Source organism: Cherax quadricarinatus, chromosome 49, assembly GCF_038502225.1.
Source record: "Cherax quadricarinatus isolate ZL_2023a chromosome 49, ASM3850222v1, whole genome shotgun sequence".
NCBI lineage: Eukaryota > Metazoa > Arthropoda > Malacostraca > Decapoda > Parastacidae > Cherax > Cherax quadricarinatus.
Window position 1 is genome coordinate 3,991,971 of NC_091340.1, and position 15,448 is coordinate 4,007,418.

General features: G+C 42.6%; 1 protein-coding gene across 10 annotated transcripts in view; it reads left to right on the forward strand.

Moving 5' to 3' along the window:
- The window catches only part of zip (myosin heavy chain 10), a 295,638-nt gene that overhangs the window by 213,314 nt on the left and 66,876 nt on the right, over positions 1-15,448 (forward strand). For 7 of the 10 annotated variants that reach the window (XM_053788409.2, XM_053788413.2, XM_053788411.2 and 4 more), the window contains one exon: positions 10,352-10,372. The exons of the other annotated variants lie outside the window; for them this stretch is intronic. In XM_053788409.2, the coding sequence (XP_053644384.1) occupies positions 10,352-10,372 (21 nt within the window). The remainder of the gene's footprint in view (positions 1-10,351; positions 10,373-15,448) is intronic. 10 annotated transcript variants of the gene reach the window in all.

The window sequence follows — 15,448 nt, forward strand, 5'->3', positions numbered from 1 at the left end:
ACTACATAGTCGCCAGACCCTTGGAATCCATCACTACCTGTCGTCAGTGAGTTTTTTTTTTTAATCTAAATTAATCTCACCAATAAACAAATTAACTTTGGAAAAACTAAATGATACCAGATAACCCAAGCTGTGAGGATATGTGGGTTAGCGGGCCTCCATTAGCAACAGCCTGGTTGACCAGGCTAGCACCAGAAAAGTCCTCTCCAGGCCGGGCTGTGGGAGTAGGAAGACACTGGAAACAGGTCACAGGTATATCACAACACACTTAAAGAGGAATAATTTCATTTGGGTTTTGTATATTGTAAGTTGGTTCCTAATACGCTGGGAAATTTGCACAAAAATGTCGAATGTAATGAATTAATTGCACTTGTGGTATTTACGTAGTGATAGAGAACACTGGAGGTGTAGTCCTGGCAAGTATACACGAGGTTATTTAAGGAAAGTGTACATATGGGATACAAACAAAAGGGTTTAAGGCGGTAAAAATATTGAATAAAAATCTCGACAGTGGATTAATATTAAATACTCTGATTCACTTAAGCTTTCAGAAGGAAATGGTGTGATAGTGGCAGAGAGAAACACGAGTGGCAGTGGTCGGGTGAGAGTAAAACCTGCCTTACATGGGCAAGTTTGCCTTTTTCAGTAGTTAAACTGTCTTATGAATGTATTTTAATATAAACCACAGGTTTATATTAAAACCACAGGTTGTTTATATCGACACCACAGGTTGTACAGGTCTGAGCAATTATCATCAACGATTTAAGTTATACCATAAATTAAGGAAAGATCTTAAACTTCACCTTACGAAACAGACAAAGCTAATGTGATAGTAATTATAAACAAGGTAGATTGTAAGGGAAAAATAAACATAGAGGAACTGACTTGCCCTTTAACACTGTCTGGTAGTTGAGATAATTACCAAGGTACGTGTAGGCACCTCGGCAACACTAGTTTCCACGTTAAGGATTTAATTGTCTCAAGTGATGCCGGTTATTTTAGTTTTTTTGTGACCTTCTTTTGTATTAGTTTTGGCTTGGCAGTGTTCGTGTTTGTCGTTGTATTTGTTAAAAGTTAAGATTGACTTCATAGATCAATATATTGTGAGGGGTATAACTAAATTTTGAAAGCTAAGTGCCTGGTTTTTCTTTAGTGTGACTCCCTACACCTTATTAGTGATAATATACCAGGCTGGTCTGGCATCCAGCTCAAGCAAATTGTTACTTTATATTAAATATTGGTTATTTTAATGGGTTGTAATTATTGGGTAGCAGAGAAATTGTGGGATACAACATCCTCTCATGCTTAAGTATACCAGCCGTTATGATAGGCGTCCAGAATTGAGCGTTGCCCGGGTTTACCCAGACATCGTGCTGACAGTCGCCTCTGACACCCGTCACTGGTTAAGGGGACTGATACCCTGGCGACCTAATCCGAGGCTTCAAAGCCTGATCAACCAGGCTTTGGTGGATATATAGGACTGCGGGCCACCAGCAGCAACAGCCTGGTTGACCAGGCGAGCACCAGACGAGCCTGACCCATGCCCGGGGTCCTGGATTAGAAAGATTCGAAACTCATCAGAGGTATATCAGGTATTGGCAGTCTGATCAACCAGCTTTTTTTTTTTGTTAGTATCCGACATACCCACATCAATCACAACTACTTATAGCAGGTGTCTGTGATACCTGATGTACGTTTCCGGGGTCAGTACCCTCTTGGCCCGGACCAAGACTCCTGTAGGATAAAGTCCTCGTCAAGCAGGTTGTTACTGTTGACCGCACACAGTCCAACGTATCAACCACAGCTCGGCTAGTCAGGCACTGATTTGAAAAATTTATCCATTTCCCTCTTTTAGACAGCCAGAGGCAGGGCGAAGGCAGGGCGTTGAAGAGTCGGAGACCTTTGACACTTAGTTCTCTTAGTGTCACAGGTCTTTACTGTCTAGTAAAATGCCTCTTCACTGTCTTTATAATAAAGGGATGGTCCAATTTCCTTCTTAAGACTTGTTAATTTGTTCTGGTAATATCTCGGATATCTGGTGATAGAAGTTGAATAGTCTTGGGCCATCGATGTTGACACGGTATTTTCTTACTGTTCCCATAGCGTCCTCTACTCTTTATATATATATATATATATATATATATATATATATATATATATATATATATATATATATATATATATATTATGACTTCCACTTTATGCAGTTCCGCAGTTTCAATATTTTATTGATTCTATGCTGGAATTAAACGACCTCTATATTTTCCAGTTCTTTCTCCTGTCTTGGAGATGTATGCATAAAACAAAATTCTATCCTTTGATCCAGGTGTGTACCTGGTGAGTGTAATGGTCCACATGTGACCTTGCTACCTTGACCACATCTGTCAAGGTCTCGTAACCAAAAAGTTTCGAATAATCATATCGTAGCGATTGTATTTTGTCTTTCTGCACTACGTGTCGGCATATTATAACTTGTATCCAGCACAGTATTCTAGATGAGAGATACAAAAGTGATTTGACAATTAAATATTGTTGATGTTTGTTCTCCTGTTTTAAAGTTTATCCACCCTGACATTTTTCTGCCTTTACTGCATTTCCATTTTTTTTTCTCTAAAAGTATAGATCATCTTACATTACTTATTCTCGATTGTGCTTTGATATGGTTTTCCTGGTTTATTCTTTCCGTATCTAAACAGTTGGAACTTATCGGCATTAAGCATCGTCTCTTCCACTGCTCGCTGCAAGACTTTGTTGATATGATGGTAATATTATCACATGGTGGATTCACCACCACCAAAACTTGGTTTACTGGCACTAGTGCCAACCTTATAGCTCACCCAGCTGTCATACCCAGCACACAGGGCACCCTGGCACATCCGCTCCGATGACCCTTTGCTCACATCTACATGTCCTCGCCTCTAGCCACAGTGTCACAGTGGTTGTATTATTGACAGTTGTGGTGGTTGTGATAACCATGGTTGTGCTGTGGTTGTGATAACCATGGTTGTGCTGTGGTGGTTGTGATAACCATGGTTGTACTGTGGTGGTTGTGATAACCATGGTTGGGATGTGGTAGTTGTGATAACCATGGTTGGGATGTGGTGGTTGTGATGACCATGGTTGGGATGTATTGGTTGGGATGTAGTTGTGATAACCATGGTTGAGTTGTGGTAGTTGTGATGACCATGGTTTGAGTTGTGGTGGGTGTGATGACCATGGTTGTGCTGTGGTGGTTGTGATAACCATGGTTGGGATGTAGTTGTGATAACCATGGTTGAGTTGTGGTGGTTGTGATGACCATGGTTGAGTTGTGGTTGCGATGACCATGGTTGAGCTGTGGTGGTTGTGATAAAGATGATTGAGGTGTGGTGGTGATAACCATGGTTGAGGTGTTTTGGTGGTAAACTTTTGATGGGTTTAGTTCTTTATGCTCCCACAGCCCAGCCTGGGTCAGGTTTATTTCATGCTTGCCTGATCAATCAGGCTGATGTTGCTGGCGGCTTACTGGCCCACATATGTCACAGTCTGGTTGATCAGGCACTTAGCGGAGGAAATTGTCTAGTTTCCTCTTGACTTTTAAACTTGTTCCAGCAGTGTTTTTGATGTCTTCTGGCAAAATGTAAAAAGTTTTGACCATGTTAGATGATACATTGATCTCTTATTGGCTAAGCTATAGATAGTTATATTAACACTAATCTTTTTTTTATTTTCAACTTTAATTATTACTGCTAAGCTTAACAACACAATTGTTAATATATAATCGCTGTGTATATTATAATAGCATAAGTTACCAGGTACATGTAGTAAACTTGTCTCATGACCTGGATGGAATGGTGGTGACACCTTGCCTTGATAGTGAGAGTTGAAGTGTGGTGATGATAGGCTTGGTTTCGGTGTGTTGGTGTTTTTAGTGGTGATAGTGATGGTTCAAGTGTGGTGGTGGTGGTAATAATGAGGGTTGATGTGTAGTGGGTAATGGTGGTGAGGGTTGAGGTGTGGCGGCGGTGCTAGTGGTGGTGGTAAGGAGGTTACTCTCAGATCTCAGCTGTGATGCCTCTCCTGCACTGCACCATATGGAGATTGCTACAGCCACGTAAATGTTCTTCGTGGTAGTGTTTCTTATCGATTGTGTTAGTTTTATCTCACACTTACTGAAAGTCGCTCCGCAGCACCAATTTCTGAGTTAATTGCTCGCTAATGAGCTGGGTTATGAGTGCAGGTGGCGGCATTCTGATTAAAAAAAAAAAGTGTGTCCGCGCGAAGAAAGCTAGGCAGGGAGTGGGTGGGACGGTGTGGCTCAGGGGGTGGTGGGTGGTGGTGGGAGGTTGGAGTGGGTGGGTCATTGGGGGTTGATTGGGAAGGAGGTCTTGGAAGGGAGAGGCCAAGAGGTAGGATGGTGTGGGGAAATAGGGAGAGTGATGGTGGGTGTGAAGGGGGGATGGTTCATAGAGTATTAGGGGGGGAGTGGGTAGATTGTTTGGTTGTTGTGGGTGAGATGAGATACTAAGAGGTGGAGGTAGTTTAATGTTAGTTACATTTGTTTACTTATTTAGCTTTATCCGTAGCTGGAAACCTCGGTATAACTGGTACTTCGTAGTAGTCAACATGACTTAAGAAATCGTAATGACACGATTGCAAATAAACCATACCCCCGGCCGGGATTGAACCCGCGGTCCAGCGACGGGCTGGAGTTTTGAGACTCTATGACCGCGGGTTCAATCCCGGCCGGGGGTATGGTTTACTTCGTAGTAGTAGTAGTAATAATACTAGGCACAGTTTACTTTACAAGCAGTCAATAGTTTCATTAGGCACAGTTCGCTTGTTACAAAAACAGTGAGTAGTGTATTCATTATTCAGATTTACGTTGCTATATAATGTCTTTTTGTGAAGTCATATGAATGAGAGTACAGGTTGGAACATGTGGGCTTGTGTAGGAATCTGTATATATAAATGTGTTCTCGTTATTAGTTTGTGTTCAGAGTGCAGATGAATTCACATAAATGTAACGAATGATTTCTGGGGTTATCCCGCGACCTGGTTCTAGCCCAGGCCTCCCGGTTGCTGACCCATTCGACTTGGCTGTTGCTGGCTACATGCAATCAATAGGCTGTTGCTGGCTACATGCAATCAATAGCCCTTCTGATCAGGAGCTGACTAGAGGAAATTATCGAAGTTTCGTCTAGAAAACAGCCAGAGGTTTATTAGTGATGCTTCTTATGCTAAGAGAAGGTGTGGAAAGGTAGAGAACTCGTCACGACCTTTCTTTTTACTGTAGGTATTTTCCACCTTCGGAAATCTTTCGTGTGGGTGTGCAGGTTTGGTTAAGAGTTGTGCACCAAACTGTGCAGTGTTATCCTAACACCCTTTAAACTGGATGTTGCTCGGCAGTTACCACACCTCCAAGTTTATAACATTGTTTTAATAATTTGTGGTCTCTTATTGAATTAGATCCTATCCTATTTCATTCTGGGAACACCCACAACGTGTGGCTCTTGTACCCTGTTCTGTATGTGAGCAAAATGTAGACATCTTCCCTGTCATATTCCATTGCACACATTGAATACAGAAGCGTTACAAAGTGTATGAATTGTGTACCTCCGAATTATCGTAAGATAAATTTCTAAGCCTCATTGCAGTTCTGAGAATGTTATTGCTTTACTTTCCCAAACTTCCTCGTGATTGGACCTCGACGCTACTGAGAAAGCGGAGTTATGACAAATGACCAGTGTAACTTTTTCGACGGAGAGACGAGCTGACCCCGCAAAAAACCGGAACAAATGAGGAGCAGCAGCAGGTGGTACAGAGGTGCAAAACAGTGGGACAAGCCGAGCCACGCTTACACCAAAAAAGGTCTAATGTACGACTGGGAAGGGTACAACCAGTACTGGCAGGGGTATATACAACTACCATAGGAGATCGTACATTGCCAGGGGTACTTGAAAAAGATTGGCCATCTAGATATCCCAGATACCCTAAAGATATATTTCCTTTTGTGAATATCCGGGAGGGGGGGGGTAAAACTCAACAGGTTAACTAAGTCTGAAATAACAGGTTAACTAAGTCTGAAATAACAGGTTAACTAAGTCTGCCACATGTTAAATGGTAGATGGTTGACATAACGTACCGGTACTGGAGAATGAGAGACGAAAATGTAAAATAACCCAGTGAAAAGCGGGGACGCCATAGTCACAATAACAACATTGTATCAACATCCGGGGAGAGGGAGAGGTGTAGAAGTCTTTAAAGAGGAAACTAGATCACCACCTCCGGCAAGTGTCGGATCTACCAGGCTGTGGTGGATATGTGGGTCAGTAGACTGTCAACAGCAACAGCCTGTTGATATACGAAGCGCTTGTACAGACAGCATTTGGATATCTTTATTCTGGAAACGTTTCACTAGCCTGTGGCTTCAGTCCAATACAGAGAACGGTGGAAGAGAAGTTTGAGGTAATCGGTCCCTCAGCTTGGCGTCGATGTATTGGACTGAAGAAGCCACTGGCTGGCAAAACGTTTCCAGAACAGTTACCAAAATGCTGCACATGTCTTGTATATCAACTTATCGGATTTCTAAAAGCCTGGTTGACCAGGTAAGTCCTTGGCTTCAGGCTGGGGTGTGGGAGTATTAAGAGGCACGTAATTTTCCCACATCTTCTAATAACATGTTCATTTTCCCACTATAATCTACCTTGTCCATAATTACTATCATATTTGCTTTGTCTGTTTCGTAAGGTGAAGTCTAGGATCTTTCTTTAATTCATGGTAAAACTTAACAAATCTTTGAGGACAATTGTGTTGCAGAGGTCTGAGACCTCTGCAACACAGACAAGTCAAATGTGATGGTAATTATGGACAAGGTTGGTTATAGTGGAAAATTGAATATGTTGTTAGAAGACTGGGATACTTTAAGTGTCTCTTAAAACACTAGTAACTGGTCACAGATATATAATACAGGGTTGCATGCATGAAGTAATGAAGTCTGCCAGCTTGTGCTTGGAGACTTCAGTAGGTTAATGAGAATATCGTCAAGCATTCTACTATGGCTCAGTTGTGAAAGCTTAAAAGGTTTCACAGCAGCACAGTTGGAGATAGTGTGATGAGTTATGCTCGTAATAAACAGGTATTGTGTGATGTCTGTTGTGGGTGGCATAGTAGACCTTAGGCTGGGTGGGTCAGCTTTCAAAGTAGTCGAGCTAGACTGAATTAACCAGTGTAAAAACAAAAATAAGTTTGAAGATGGTAGTGAGCCCTGATGGTGACTTTCACCCCTGGTGATCTCTGACCCCTAGCTTGGTAAGAGCGATCAAGCGGGATGCCACAAGGTGGTGGTGGTGGTTGGTGCCATTTTGCCCCTGTACGAGCAGTCTGATGTACGTAGCTGCAGGAAGACTGAAATAAATCACATATAACACAAGTGTTCACACTGACGAGCATTAACACACATGCCACTAGTGTTGCAAATTGGAGGCGCGTGAAGATTGCCCTGTTCATTCACCCTCTCATTAATGACGTGCAGTCTCTTGGACACCTCACTTGCAGAATTTTTACGTTATTCTCGTCATTGATATGTAGTATATATAAATTTTTATACTTTAATTGCGCTCAGAGTTCGTGGCAACCTCTGCTTTACGTCTGCTTGTGTTTGGAGGTCTCGTTGTTATTTGGAAGATTTTTTTGTTGCAGATTTTTTCCTAACTGCTATATTCAGTACTTCAAACTATCTCCCTCGCGTAAGTAAACATGAACCTATCTGGGTTACAGGTGCAAGTTCACCCATAACGATTTTAGTAGGTGGTTGATACCCTCCAACTCGAGTTACACGGAATTTTTACATCTTTCCTGTCTCTCAGGCAAAGGAAACAAGACTTGCCATTTTTTATGTATGGTTCGAGCTATATTCAAAGAGGAAGCTGATAAGGTTGTCTTCAAACATGTTCATTGTTCATGACAGTGTATTCGTTAGAATCCTATTTTTTGTGTTTGCACAACACTGCGTTGTGTTCTTGGATCATCTGCTTATCGGATCACCTTCGGTCGTAAAGTGTGGTCCCATATACATTATATTGTGATAAATTAGCTTCCACTGTACCCTATCAACAGGATATTTTCGGAGGACATTTTCAGTGTAATAGGTTGACAGGTAAGAGTCACCGGTACCTTCGTCCTGTGACATACCTACAACAGTGTTTTTTCTACTGGTGCAGCTGATGAGGTACCCCGTGCACCAACTTGTCTAGTGAACACTTCTATAAATGTTGAGGCGGCCTGGGGCTGATGGATGATGTGGCGCATGTACACTCACGCTGGATATGTAAGTGTTGGGGTAGGTAATGGCTGGGCGTAAGTGTTAGCAATAGTTGAATTTGGGGGGTCGCTGCCCTGTCCCAGAGCAAGCATCCTGGTCAGGCTGTTTGTGCTAGCCACACAATCCAGTGAAGGCACCTTAGCTCGGTTGATCAGGAATTTAAACTTGAGGAAATTAGGTTTCCTCCTAAAAGGCAACTAGGGGCATTTGTTTCCCTCGTCTGTAAAGCGTAGGTGTTATAGTCCTAATCCTTTACTGCGTTTTATTTAATCGTACTCGTGGCGTCCCTGCTTTTAATTTGGGGCATTTTACACTGCCGAGCCTATTGCTTTCGTCTGAAGTGATTTTGGTCTGCAGATACGGGACTAGCCGCTCCCAGAGTTTTCCACTCTTAAATTACTGTATGATGCGTCTTGCTTGTCTGCGTTCCTGGGAGCATACAGGTCAGAAGTGGAGGGGGAGGAGGAAGGGGGGTGTAGTGGCAGCTTCTGGGAACCCACTGTGGGAAAAGGATGGTTGCCAGATCAACCAGGCTGTGATGGATATGTGGGGCAACGGACCTCCAGCAGCAACAGCCTGGTTGACCAGGCGAGCACCAGACGAGCCTGGCCCATGGCCGGGCTCAGAGAGTAGATATACTCTCGAAACTCTTCAAAGGTATATCAAAGCTGTGTGGGGGATTATTGTTGCAGCTCCTGGGCTCCCACTGCGGTTGCCTGGGTTTGGGAAGGGAAGGGGGAGGAGATATTGTTGTGGTTGTCTTCAGCTAGAGGCCAGGGTGAAAGAGGAGCTAAGACACTCCCTGAAACCACGGCTAAACTCTTACATCGATTGTACCTACCTAGGATATGGAAGCTTTGAACACACACTTCATAACTGTCTTGATTACTGGATCAGTCTTCAAGCTGGCACTGGACAAGCACCTAAAGTCGGTACCTGACCAGCCGGGCTGTGGCTCGTACGTTGGTTTGCGTGCAGCCAGCAGTAACAGCCTGGTTGATCAGGCTCTGATCCACCAGGAGGCCTGGTCACAGACCGGACCGCGGGGGCGTTGACCCCCGGAACTCTCTCCAGGTAAACTCCAGGTACACTCTTGCTTTATCAAATCGGTACACATATTGATGTTATGTTGTGTGTGTTCCAGCAGCCGTACAGGGCAAAGTTGGCTACTGTCTGGTGCTTATATTCTAGAACACTACTTGGGATGTGTCTTTAACACTTACACACCATGTAAAAGAATCACATCTTAGGATATGATCTTTATTTTTTACGATGTGGACAGGAAAGTAAGTGGGAAGTCTGGGTCGTATGACTTATTGAGTCATCATTATGATTAAATTTTCGACAAATATAATAGTGTATCACTAAGAGATGTTGGTGTCTTGGCTTAAGCGCCATGATTTATAAACGGTGCTTAAGAAGAGACTTGATGGATTCCAGATGTGTAGGTAAAGTTAATGTGGATTGGTGAGCATGAAGACTTGTACAGTACTTTGGCATGTATAGTAAAGACATAAGTAGTCTCTCCCTGGTGGTAGTCACGTGATACTAACAGTAGTTTGAGACAGCCTGCATGTGCAGTTGAACGGTTAGTGTACCTGAGCTGTTGCCATTTTTAATTTATAGTAATGTGATTTTGTGTAGTAGAGTGAAACATATAAGCAAGAGTGTGAGATATTTTTGTATGAGGGAAGTAGACTATGCCTGTGTGCAGGTAACCTTCCTTTTAAGTGTACATCTTTGACTGAGTTTGGTGTAGTTCCCGGCCCTGGGCCAGGAGCTACACCATGCTTCCTTCCACTCCTTCTGCACACTACTATTACTACTCATATTTACAAATATTTAATATTAGTGATTTTTTAAGCGTGTTGTCGAGTGTTTTTTTTTAACAGACAATTTTGACTACAGGGTAAATTTCACCCCATTTTTTCTGACAGGACGTAGCGTAGATGTGATATAAACATTAAGGTGTGCATTACTTGTGATACATGTTGGGACGTTGATAAATTGTTTGAAACAGGTGTTGTAATATGTTTTTCACCATTACAGGCCGCTCATCAAGAGAACAAGGTAGGATCTAAGGCGCGGACATCTCACCACTTTTTATGTTTAGTCCGATGGACACTTTAATCCCCCTTAGTATTAGTTTGTATTAACATGGGAGGAGGCGATGGTGGTAGCTGGACGTGTACTAGACCAAAGTGAGTGTGTGTGTGTGTGTGTGTGTGTGTGTGTGTGTGTGTGTGTGTGTGTGTGTGTTCTGCGTGTATAGTGTGTTGTGTAGTGTGTGTTGTGTAGTGTGTGTTGTGTTGTGTGATGATTGAGGTGTGTGATTTTGGGGTATGGTAAGGTTATGAAATTAAAACGCATGTACAACATCTGGGTATCTTTACTGTAGACGTTTCGCCATCCAGTGGCTTTATCAATACAAATTCCAGGACATAACTTGAAGACAGTAGAACTATGTACAAAAGATTATAGTTAAGGTTATAGTGAGGAGGTGTAGGACAGTAAGTAGTGTGGTTATAGTGGGGAGGTGCAGGACAGTAGTGTGGTTATAGCGGGGAGGTGCAGGACAGTAGTGTGGTTATAGTGGGGAGGTGCAGGACAGTAGTGTGGTTATAGCGGGGAGGTGCAGGACAGTAGTGTGGTTATAGTGGGGAGGTGCAGGACAGTAGTGTGGTTATAGCGGGGAGGTGCAGGACAGTAGTGTGGTTATAGCGGGGAGGTGCAGGACAGTAGTGTGGTTATAGTGGGGAGGTGCAGGACAGTAGTGTGGTTATAGTGGGGAGGTCCAGGACAGTAGTGTGGTTATAGTGGGGAGGTGCAGGACAGTAGTGTGGTTATAGTGGGGAGGTGCAGGACAGTAGTGTGGTTATAGTGGGGAGGTGCAGAACAGTAGTGTGGTTATAGTGGGGAGGTGCAGGACAGTAGTGTGGTTATAGTGGGGAGGTGCAGGACAGTAGTGTGGTTATAGTGGGGAGGTGCAGGACAGTAGTGTGGTTATAGTGGGGAGGTGCAGGACAGTAGTGTGGTTATAGTGGGGAGGTGCAGGACAGTAGTGTGGTTATAGTGGGGAGGTGCAGAACAGTAGTGTGGTTATAGCGGGGAGGTGCAGGACAGTAGTGTGGTTATAGCGGGGAGGTGCAGGACAGTAGTGTGGTTATAGTGGGGAGGTGCAGGACAGTAGTGTGGTTATAGTGGGGAGGTGCAGGACAGTAGTGTGGTTATAGTGGGGAGGTGCAGGACAGTAGTGTGGTTATAGTGGGGAGGTGCAGGACAGTAGTGTGGTTATAGTGGGGAGGTGCAGGACAGTAGTGTGGTTATAGTGGGGAGGTGCAGGACAGTAGTGTGGTTATAGTGGGGAGGTGCAGGACAGTAGTGTGGTTATAGTGGGGAGGTGCAGGACAGTAGTGTGGTTATAGTGGGGAGGTGCAGGACAGTAGTGTGGTTATAGTGGGGAGGTGCAGGACAGTAGTGTGGTTATAGTGGGGAGGTGCAGGACAGTAGTGTGGTTATAGGGGGGAGGTGCAGGACAGTAGTGTGGTTATAGTGGGGAGGTGCAGGACAGTAGTGTGGTTATAGTGGGGAGGTGCAGGACAGTAGTGTGGTTATAGTGGGGAGGTGCAGGACAGTAGTGTGGTTATAGTGGGGAGGTGCAGGACAGTAGTGTGGTTATAGTGGGGAGGTCCAGGACAGTAGTGTGGTTATAGTGGGGAGGTGCAGGACAGTAGTGTGGTTATAGTGGGGAGGTGCAGGACAGTAGTGTGGTTATAGCGGGGAGGTGCAGGACAGTAGTGTGGTTATAGTGGGGAGGTGCAGGACTAAACAAATATTTCTATACATTTTAACATCCTACAATATCCCAATTTCTTTAAATTTGGTATTGAAAGTTCCCTGTGGTCTTGCATATTTCACCTCTCTGATATATAGGTCAAAAGTTATGATCCAGGTCATTTTGAAGTCATAGAACAACTGTTATGTTTGGAACATTATAACATGGATAATAAATCATGTACCTATTTAACTATACCTATTTAGAATGCACAGACGACAGAAATTCTGTTAAAGAATTTCATCTCTCTCGACTTAATCTGTGGGTCAACGTATCACCTCTGGGATATCAGATTCATAAACTATTTGCATAAAAGTAAATATTGATGAAGTATCTAACAGTAACTGGGATAATTGTGTATATATAAATCACTACACTCACTGTACGTGTATCAGTCAAGTACTGTGTGCTCATGTATCCTGAACTAGTTGTACTCGACCCTTGGTAAGGCAACCCCTAATATTACCAAGCCTATGGAGCGAGTTCTCTTAGTACTAGTACGATTTCGTGACTCGTTAGTATAATGTATACTCCGTTGTTTCAACAGTATTGTAACAGAAGCCTGCAGATACACAATGTTTGTAGTTTTTTTTGTTTTGACACTGAATCAGTCTGTATCATGCTGGATAATTTTGCGAGATGATACCCCAGTGCTGCTACTGTCCTAGACCCGGTAAACAACTCTAACATTTTGTTTTTTGACCCAAAAAATACTTAATATCTTCCCTGTCTTCTCCTAATTCTAAATATGTAAGATTTAATATACCTGTTTATTATTCAGTTTAATATATTACATAAGCGTGTTTGTCCTGTGACCTCAAAATGACCTAGGTCATAAACTCTATGTATATGTCAGGAGAATGAGACACTCGTGCAAAATTTGGGAATCTTTATTGATTCCCAAATGCCTCATTCTTCAACTTGTCGGTTTTGAAAACCATTTTCATCAAACCTATGGACCAGACAGAGATAAAATTTATACATAAGAGATGAGAGCATGAGTTAACTTTCAATAACAAATTTGAAGAGATAAGGATAATATGGTAGGGTGTTAAATTGGAAATGAATATTGGTTGTCTGGTCCTGGAACTCCTTCGTCTGAATTTTCATTTCATCATTAGCTCAAAGAAATGTTAATATTAGGAGGACTTAATATGGAAAACATGCTCTGTTTAGGGGTGTATTTTGTAGTTATAGTGTGGGAGTATATGGCAGTAGCAAGGCTACTCTGGTGTGGTTAGTGTGAGGGTGTGTTATGGATAGTGTGTGGTGTGGTTATATTGTAGGTCTGTACGAGAATGGTTTGGGAGCGTCTGTTAAGCTACTTGGTTGCCTCTCCCTAACAGGGGATACTTGCATGGGGTTATAAAGGGAGTTGTGCCTCCTACGTACGTGGTCGTCCTTAGTGTGTAGCAATGTGTTGTCTCGGTACTATAATGTGTTGCAAAAATTGTTTGCCTAATGATAGTGTCCAGCTGGTGACTCCTCTCACGGTAACGTCTCGCTGCTCTAACTGCGCGAGCTTATTAATTACATAGTCTTAGAAACCTAATAGAAAAGTTTCATACGACTAGAACATTTTGTGTAGTATGTAGATGTTCTTTTGTTAGAATGCTCGTGTGTCCGCCTTTCATGTATTTAATTTTAATGTCTATTTTTTTTAAATATGTGTAACTTAATGGTTTAAGTTTTAAGACAGCTTTGTCCTTCATGTGATAAGGAGGCAGTTTGTGTTAGTTATCATAGTATTCTTAGCTATCATAGATTTGCTGTGATATTTTTAGATAGGGAGCCAAGTGATTCAAGCCACCTCAGCACCTAGATGAACTTGCAACTACAGGAAAATGAAGAGGAAAAAAATTGCAAGAAATGGAGATATTCACCGATTGCGAGCTTTGTTGACTACAACACTGACCCACTGGTTGTTCCATCACTCCCTAACACATGGAGAAAATCTCAGCACAGATGTAAATAATATGCCTCAGCTATTAGTTTTTTGCAAATATATACACACAGATTCATGTGCTGACAACCAGTTAATCTAGCCAGCGGGAGGAGATGTTTAGGAAGTTTAGTGTAACCCGTCTAAGACTTAATGATAAGCCTGCCTACATACTGTGGCTTGTGAGAAATTTGAAAACTAGAAAAGTTAAGCTAATGGCTGTACTATTCAAGTATTTGTGCTCTCAAATATTGTGCTCACGGCTCATATAGGCAGGAAAGATATTATAACTGAAATATGTAGGTATACCTTTGATAAACCTTTGATTTTAGAGTTTTTTTTCCACTCTCAGAGCCCGGCCCAGGGTGAGGCTTATCTGGTGCTTGCCAGGTCAGTCGTGCTGTTGGCTGCTGGAGGTCTGCTGGCCTCCATTGCCATCACATCCTGGTTGATCTGGCACTTTGTGGGGATACATGTCCAGTTTCCTCTTAAAGACTTGTACACTTTTAACAGTTCCAGAAAGATGTTGAATAGTCTGTGATCATAGATGTTGATAAGATGTTCTCTTGTATCAACATTTGCGGAGAATCAAGACATCGACTCAAGGCACTTAGAATGTACTCGGGAACGGAAGAGAAAGATGGTACCTGAGGGTCAGGTCCCCATTCTGCACACAGCCATTTTTTATTGGAGTGAGTGATATGAGAGGAAGTATAAAGAAAACTTATCAAAAGCATAATTAGAGAAATGTTAACAACAGATATAATGTCTACCAGAAGATATAAGAAATATTTCCACAACGAAAGTAATGTTTTAGTAGTAGAATGAACCACTATCTGCTGTGAATGTCTGGTAACCTGTGTTGTGATTTACTGGTAAGAATACTGATGTGTTTCGTAAATGGACAAAGTGCAGTAACAAGAAAGACTAGTTTCGCTTACCAGCAACTTTGATGAAGCTCTAGATGAGTGAAATGTAATGTTTTACGTAACCCAGGATGTGATGGCTATTGTAGCCTATGAACCGCTAGTAGAAACAGCCTGGTTGACGATGCAGGCAACAACGAAGTCTGGCATCAGTTCGGGCTGTGAGGGATAGAACTATCCTGAAAACGTTTACACAGTCCGGGCAGTTTATACACGAGTTAGCGGCTCTGGTGGTGGCACTGTGGCTTCGGTGTTCGGGGGTGGGAACTTAGCGGCAGCGTTGGGCAACCCAAGAAAAAAGTCAGAATTTGTGACTGGACGAGCTTGGTCAGTATTGGTCACAAAGAATTTTACCCATAATTTATTTCTCAATTTACGTTTTTTATCTTGGGTTTACCTAAGTGTCTAGAAAGCAAACTAACCATTTAAAAGCTTCGAGGAGA